Source organism: Pogoniulus pusillus, chromosome Z (genome assembly GCF_015220805.1).
Source record: "Pogoniulus pusillus isolate bPogPus1 chromosome Z, bPogPus1.pri, whole genome shotgun sequence".
NCBI lineage: Eukaryota > Metazoa > Chordata > Aves > Piciformes > Lybiidae > Pogoniulus > Pogoniulus pusillus.
Genome location: NC_087309.1, coordinates 51,332,735 through 51,341,133, shown reverse-complemented (window position 1 = coordinate 51,341,133; position 8,399 = coordinate 51,332,735). Strand labels below are relative to the sequence as shown.

Genomic DNA, 8,399 nt, shown 5'->3' with positions numbered 1-8,399 from the left:
TGTTTCTACCACTGCTGCGACTAAAACTCAATACTGTTACTATTTCTTTGTAGGGCTTTAAATTGCGAAAGGAGTATTTGACTCTGGTACCAGTTTCCCTCTTTATGCCTACTCCACCCTTGCTGCACATCATTCTCTGATGTCTGATGGGGAAGCTGTGAGGCTTGGAAGCTGTGAAGGTCTGGCTGTCTCAAATTATGCAGTTGTGTACTTTGCCTTCTTTTGGCCAGCAAAAGCCCTTAACCTGTGGTATGCCTTACTCTGTCTTCCTTACAGGAGGAGCAGCTTCTGCTTACACATTGCAGAGATACTGTGATGGTTTGGGGGTTACCCCGCCCCCCCACACTTTGTATTTGCCCCAGCTAACTCAGACGGACCCTGGGAATATAGATGAAGCAATTTATTTACAGCTAGCAGAATTTACAAGCAGCTATTTACAATATATACAGTTATATACAGAAATATACAAAGGATAAACAATACAAAAGCACAACTCCCCTCCCAGAAACCTGAGTCCCCAGGAGGGGCTCTCAAACCACCCCAACACCTCCCCCCGGCCCTCTCAACCTTACCCCAGTTCTCAGGAAGAAGAGAGGTGCAGCCAAGAGGTTAGGGAGCAAGGTTAGTAGGAGCAGGGTTAATGAGATGTGACTAGGTCTAAGGCAAAAGCAAGAGTGAGAGACAAAAATGGAGAAAAAGTCTTTCTTCTTCTTCCCAGAGTTCTCAGCGTGACTGTGAGAGAAGTAGACACAATTGTTTTTCATTTCACTGCCTGTTATCTAGTTCTTTTACCAAAACATTCCAGCTTGCTTCAAACTAGCACAGATACTAACTGCATTCATGCCAAATGCAACTGTGATAACCAGCAGCTGTGTGCCTGCACCGTTTGCTGATGCTGCTGAGCTCAGTGGTGGGATGTGCATTGTTTCCCAGAGCAGAGCATGGCCATGAGCCCACTTGCTTCTCAGAGGAGCATTCAAGTATATCCAGACTCTAGGTGTTTCTGCACATCACTAGCTAATTTTTATCCTTGCCATGAACCCCTCTAGTAAGGTGAATACACTGAGAAAAGATGTAGTAAATGATCTGCCCTTTCACTCTTTTAAATTGCCTTTTGGGTGAGAGTGAAAGCTCTTACCTACTCAGAGTACTTTTAAGATACATCACCATCTCTTTGGGGACATAGCTTACCATTTTGAGGCAGCGTCCTCTTTTCCATTTAGCTTTGGTTAGGGAATGTTTTCGCTGCTGACACCTGCTGAAACAAGGGGACGACTGTGGGGGGCTTTGAGCAGCATCTGAGTTAAAGCAAGCAATTTCTCTGCTTGGTAGACCCTCTCTACTGCCTCACAAGATGCTTGCATTCTGGTCAGAGGCATCTCGCCTTATCCACAAAACACAGTGCTGTGTCTTCAGTGACTCACAGCACTGAAAATTATGTACCTAGAGATTACTGCTGGCCCCAGGTTCACCTTGTACCAGCTTCTGGGACAGGATCTGCCTCTGAAACCAGCTTGACACCACAGTCAAATAAAGACCTGCCCTGAGAATCACAGAATGGGTTGAGAGGGACCATAAAGATCATCTAGCTCCAACACCTCCTACCATGGATAGGGACACCTTCCACTAGATCATGTTACTCAAAGCCCCTAGTCTTGAATGTTTCCAGGGAGGGGGCATCCACAACTTCTCTGGGCAACTTCTTCCATGTTTTACCCCTCTACTGATAAAGAATTTCTTCCTTATTCTTGTGGTGAAGAATTGTACCTAAACAGTCCATTTGCATAAGCTATAACACAGGATGAAAAAAAAAAACATGCCCTAAGAATTATGCCAATGACCTAGGAACACTAGGTGAAAAACAAGACTTAGGCAGTTCTCTGAGCAAAACTAGTCAAATAGGTCTGGTAGCTTCTAGCCTTCCACCTGGTACCATAACATAGCTTGCTAAATTGCTTCCCACTTAGCCTGTAAAGACACACTTCAGAATGGACAGGTTAGGAGGGAGAGGCAGTAGAGTGGTCCTGCATGTCAGGGACTGTCTCAATTGTCTTCAGCTGAATGATGGTGACAATAGGATCGAGTATTACAGGTAAGAGGAAAGGCTAACAAGGCAGATATCCTGGTGGGAGTCTGTTACAGACCAACAAACCAGGCTGAAGAAGGAGACTAAATATTCTATAAGCAGCTGGGAGAATTCTTGCAATCACCACCACTTCTTCTTGTGTTGGACTTCATCTCACCATGTCTGCTGGAAATATAACACAGCAAAAGAATGAAACTGTCCAAGATGTTCCTAGAGGATGTGGAAGAAAAATTCCTGACACAGCTGGTGAATGAGCCAATTAGGAAGGTTGTGTTGTTCATGAACAGAAAAGGACTTGATGGTGATGTGTAGGCTGGAGGCTGTCCTGAGCACAGTGATGATGAAACAGCAGATTATTCAATTTTTAGGGAAGGACAGGGATTAGCAGAATTGCCACATTGACTTCCAGAGGACAGATTTTGGCCTGTTTAGGAGACCAGTTGACAGAGTCCCTTGGGAGGCAGTCCCTTGGGCAAGTAAGTCCAGAAAAGCTAGACATTCTTCAAGAGGAAAATCCTTAAGGTGCTGAGGTGCTGGAATAGGCCAAGCTGATATGCTGCAAGATGACCCAGCAGGAAAAGATGATTGGCCTGGTGAAACAGAGAGCTGTGGCTTGAGCACAGAAAGAAAAAGGAAGTCTACAGCCTATGGAAGAAGAGGCGAGCTGTTCAGCAAGCTATTAATTCACTGCCAGTGAATGGAAACTGCTGTGTATTTAATGTGAAAGCAGTTTTGATGGATAAAGGTAATAAAGTGGGGGTACAAACCCAAAGCCCACAGGATGAGCGAGGAGAAAAACAAAACAATCCATGTTTTAGTTACAGGGAAGAATAAACCTTTCCATCCAGTTTACACCTGACTGACTCTCCTTACTGTTCTTGCTATTTCAGTGCATGAATATGGCTGAACCACACATTTCACCAGACATTTCCCTGCTTGAGCTCTGCAGGGAAGGCTCTGTGCACACAAAACATGGTACTGAGCTGAAATAAAGGCCTGGCCCTGTATGGGCACACAGTTTCTCTGACACAGCCAGGTGGCTAAAGAGGGGTTTAGAGGAAGTTAAACAGAACTTATGTAGGTGGCTGGGAATATCACATTTATCCTCCATTTCTATATTTATTTCTCTCCACCTCTTCCATCTGTCCCACCAACTGTCTTTTGTTGCTGTGCCTTGTCTTCAACAACTGCAGAAAAAAAAGTTAAGGTATGGAGGTGCACCAGAGAGCCCATTGTCACAAGCAGCTCTGCAGTACTATGTCACTGCTCTTCTATGAGACTCATGACGGGATTTGGCGATGTTTGGGTGGCATGGGAAGCCACCTTCACTCACCTATGTTTTTCAGTCCCACAGCAGGGTTGTTTAGTTTTAGGTAACATTTGTTTTTTGCAATGCATTATTGCATAGTTCCTGAGACTATGGGCAGAACTACTTGAGGTAGCTGCAGCTAGGGAATTCTGAAGAATCTGCATTTTAGAACAGAGAATAGATATCCTCTGACCTTTTCATTTAGGCATTTGTAGTTAACACTGTCTCAGCTTGGCAAAAGAGATCGTTTGTATCACCACAGAAAGAAGTGAGCCTCAAAAACTATCCCTGCAAAACACTAAAGTGCACTTCTTACTCATTTGTGCCTTCCCTGGTTATCGTTCTTGACACATATTCTTTGTTTTAAGTGCACTATGACATTAACTAAAGCTAAGCAGTATAAAAAACAAAAACTATTTTTTGCTCTTAGGAGTGTGAAAAAGCTTTTAAATCATCACACAAACCTTTTGTTGACTATTTTCATCCTTCTTATCCACAAATGGGGAAGCATGTACAATGCATATGCACTGTGGCAGCTACCTGAGGAGTGGTTCCAGCTTCAACAACTGACAGGTCCCTCCTGGATTATGCTGTGCGTCTGCAGCCACCCCAGTTCATATGCACAGCTGTAGCAAAAGCTAGTTCTAATATAGCAGGCCTGAAACAAATACTTCCCTGGGAGAGTATGCTTATGCCATTGTGGATTTGTAGATGTTTGGCTTGTGCTCACATTTATGTAATTGATTTATGCTGGGGAGTCAGGAAGCACCACAGCTGTGCAGAGATACTGATATGGAAAAACATACATACTGCTAACTTTCTGTGCAGCATAAAGGCTTGCTACAAAAACAGCTAAGGAAAGAAAAAATCAGATGGATCTGCAGGACCAAATTTTACAGATACATACAGGGCATACAGGGCATCAGTCTGGTGCAGTCCCCACTGACTAGAAAAGGGGAAACATAACTCCCATTTTCAAAAAAGGTAGGAAGGAGGAGCCAGGGAACTGCAGGCCGGTCAGTGTCACCTCTGTGCCCAGTAACATCATGGAGCAGATCCTCCTGGAGGCACTACTGAGACAGAAGAATAGCGAAGACGTGATTTGCTACAATCAGCATGGTTTCACCTGCCTGACAAACCTGGTGGCCTATGAATAGGTAACAACATTAATAGATGAGGGGTAAGCAACTGATGTCATTTACCTGGACCTGAGCAAGGCCTTTGACACTGTCCCACACCACATCCTGGTCCCCAAGCTGGTCAAACATGGGTTTGATGGGTGGACCATGAGATGGATAAAGAACTGGCTTGACGACTGCACCCAAAGAGTGGCTGTCAATGGCTCCATGTCCCAGTGGAGGCCAGTGACAACTGGAGTCACTCAGGGATCAGTCCTGGGACCAGTCTTGTTCAACATCTTTTTGGACAGTGGCATTGAGTGCACCCTCAGCAAGTTTTCTGATGACACCAAGCTGTGTTGTGCAGTGGATGTGCTGGTGGGAAGGGATGCCATCCAAAGGGACCTGGACCTGGACAGGCTGGAGGGGTGGACACAAGCCAACCTCATGAGGTTCAACAAGACCAAGGTCCTGCATCTGGGTCAAGGCAATCCCAAGCACAGATACAAGCTGGGCAGTAACTAACTGGCTGGAGAGCAGGAGGCTCTGAGGCGACCTTCTTGTGGCCTTCCAGTATCTGAAGGAGGACTACAAAAAAAGCCAGGAAGGGACTTTTTAGGCTTTCAGGGAGTGACAGGACTAGGGGAAATGGAGTGAAGCTGGAGGCAAGGATGTTCAGACTGGACGTGAGGCGGAAGCTGTTCAGCATGAGAGTGGTGAGGGCCTGGAATGGGTTGCGCAGGGAGGTGGTTGAGGCCCCATCCCTGGAGGTGTTTAAGGCCAGGCTGGATGAGGCTGTGGCCAGCCTGATGTAGGGTAGGGTGTCCCTGCCCTGGCAGTGGGGTTGGAACTAAATGATCTTTGTGGTCCCTTCCAACCCTGACTGATTCTATGATTCCGTTCCTGCCACCGTTTGAAAATGGAGGCTTTTCCATCTAGGAGCAGTGCAAAGGCTGCCAGGTCCCAGGAAACTTGCTACATTGCCTTTCTGCCTTTCCACACACACACATTGTTCTTACTTTGCCCCTGACACCATGTTTTTATCCCCCTTATTGTAGATACCTGAAAACCATTTTGGTGCCCTGATACCTTTGCTGCGCCTTCCCATAGGTCTGCGGCCTGACATGCGCCGGCTGACAGGCAGCAGGAGGCAAAGCGGGCTGTATCCTCGCAGCATCTGACGCGTACCGGCTTCGCTGTGTGGAGCGGCGGCGAGGAGGCTCCGTGCTGTGGATACAGCTCAGGCGGGGACTGCTCCCATCGGCCCGGCCTCCCGGGCTCTAACTCCGCCGCCTCGGCACCCCGGGCGCCGCCCGGCAGAAGCAGCGGTGGCCGCGGCCGCCCGTCCCGGTCAGCCTCCTGCTCTCCCCTGCGCCTCCTCCGAAGTCGCCCGCACTCCGATCGGCGTCCCAGGGAGGCGGTGGCGTTCCCATCTCTGGAAGTGTTCAAGAAACGTGTGGATATAGCCATGGCGGTGTCAGGTGCCCGGATGGCCTCCGCGATCTTAGAGGTCTCCAACCGGCACAATGCCATGACTGCGATTCCGTGACCGGCCGCCGTCGCCCCCCACGCTCCACGCCGCAGCAGCGCCGCCGGGCCGCTGGGCGGCGCTGCCAGCCCTTCTCGTTCGCGTCGCTCCTTGCGCCGCTCCTTCCGCCTCCTGCTCTGAAGAAGCTGCCCGCACCATGGAGGCGCCCCCGGTGACTATGATGCCCGTCACCGGCGGCACCATCAACATGATGGAATACCTTCTCCAGGGTAAGCGGCGAGTGGGGCGGCAGGCAGCTCTCTCCCGTCGCCGAGGAGACGGGCGGAGGGGCAGCGCCGGGGAGCCGGGCCTGGGGGGCGCGCAGGGCGAGAGCCGTAGCCGGACATAGGCGGGCTGAGGAGGGTGCGGCGGCCGCGCTGCGGAGAAAGCCCCGCTCGCCTCGGACCCGGCAACAAAGAAGGGAAGGGACGGGACTGGGGTAGCTAAGGTGTTGTTTCCGCCCGCCACAGGAAGCGTTTTGGACCAGAGCCTTGAGAGTCTGCTGCACCGCCTGCGCGGCCTCTGCGACAACATGGAGCCGGAGACCTTTCTGGACCACGAGGTGGTGTTCCTGCTGAAGGGGCAGCAGGCCAGCCCCTTTGTGCTGCGGGCACGCCGGTCCATGGACAAAAGCGGTATGCCTTGGCATTTGCGCTACTTGGGCCAGCCAGAAATAGGCGACAAGAACCGCCACGCACTTGTGCGCAACTGTGTAGACATTGCTACTTCGGATAACCTGACAGACTTTCTGGTGGAGATGGGCTTCCGTATGGACCATGAGTTTGTGGCCAAAGGACATGTGTTCCGCAAGGGCATCATGAAGATTATGGTGTACAAGATCTTCCGCATTCTGATGCCAGGAAACACAGAGAGCATTGAGCCACTCTCCCTCTCCTACCTAGTGGAGCTCAACATAGTAGCGCCAGCAGGGCAGGATGTAGTTTCTGATGACATGAGGAACTTCGCTGAGCAACTGAAGCCTCTAGTGCACCTGGAAAAAATTGACCCCAAAAGGCTTATGTGACTGGAAGACTGGGAGGTTAAGGCATTGGTTTTGTTAGTGAGGACTACGATTTTTCTAAAATTGCTTTTGAGAGTAAAGCAAAACAGGGAGGGGGAAAAAAGGGCTACATATCAGTGTTAAGTGTAGTTGCAGACTTTTCACCTTTGCATATGGATGTGAACACAAGAGGACACTAAATGACGTTCAAAACGTCAGTAAGTGGCAGTATTTCTAGATTTGTGTCTCCTATTGGGGAGGTACCTAGGACCAGGCATACTACCTGGTAATTCAAAAATGTTAAACTTTGTGGAATTCATCCAGCTCTCTACCCAAGTTTGCTTTCTTAGTGGTTGTTTTGTTTTCTTTTAATTATTACTCCAAATCACAATCCTGTAAACACTACCCAGTCATCCTTTTCCCTTCTTAGATACATAAAGCTAATATTCTTTCATGCAGGGAGTGGTGTTTAACACAAGCAGAAACCCATAAACTACACAGTACAAAAGGGCAATTGCATACCTGTTTACAGTGGGATAGTTGGAATAGTTAAAGTAATGGTACATGTGTACAAAAGACACCAGGTACTTCAGTGAAATTGTTTCCAGTATATCCAAAGTTGGAAAATAATTTAGCAGGATTACAATTTCAAGAAGCTTTCAAATCTTGTAATGCTGTTCCCTCTTTTTCACTGAAATTGGGTAAGGCAGTCTTGGTTAATGAGACATAGTAAATTATATGGTTTTGGTAGGATGATTGCTTACCCTCCTGTATCTCAATACTTGATTCAGGATCTAGAGTTTACAAATACATTAAAAAGGTTGGGAAAAGCAACAAAGGTGAAGAGGCTGGTTTGCATTTTTTAAGTTCTTTACAGAAGGCAACTGTTTTACTCTTTACTAAAATGCAGTAGCCCTGTCAGAGACAGAGGACAGCTAAAGACAAAGAGCAACCTCACAAAAAAAACTTCACTAAAAGCATTTTAAGTCAGCAGATGCATTTTTAGCACTGGAGAGTTTGGACAAGGTAAGCCATGACAGCTGTACTGGTGCTAGCAGCAGTGTCTCAAGTGTTCCACACGGTGGGCACAGAGACAATCAAAAGGCTGGAACACCATCTGGAAAATGCCATTAGGCTGAATACACAGCAGTGATTTCCAGCAGGGTATAAGCAATGAGGTCACCTGTGTGCCTGCTCATGATCGAGACTGCAAATATTTTCTGGAGGGTAGGGATGCATTGACCATTCTTTTGTTCATACTCAGGTGTGACTCATCCTCATTGGACAGCACACTAGCACATGCCTGGGAGTTTTTAGAATGCTGTTACAGAGCATCACTTCCCAAAAGGCAAGGCATA

At 48.0% G+C, this 8,399-nt stretch overlaps 1 protein-coding gene across 1 annotated transcript; it reads left to right on the top strand.

Annotated features, from left to right (window-relative positions):
* The first annotated feature begins 6,168 nt into the window (after positions 1 to 6,168).
* On the top strand, positions 6,169 to 7,879 carry MED18 (mediator complex subunit 18). The gene is made up of 2 exons (XM_064176286.1): positions 6,169 to 6,271; positions 6,512 to 7,879. The coding sequence occupies exons 1-2, from the start codon at positions 6,199 to 6,201 to the stop codon at positions 7,063 to 7,065; spliced, it is 627 nt and encodes a 208-aa protein (XP_064032356.1). The 5' UTR covers positions 6,169 to 6,198; the 3' UTR covers positions 7,066 to 7,879.
* Positions 7,880 to 8,399: the final 520 nt, after the last annotated feature.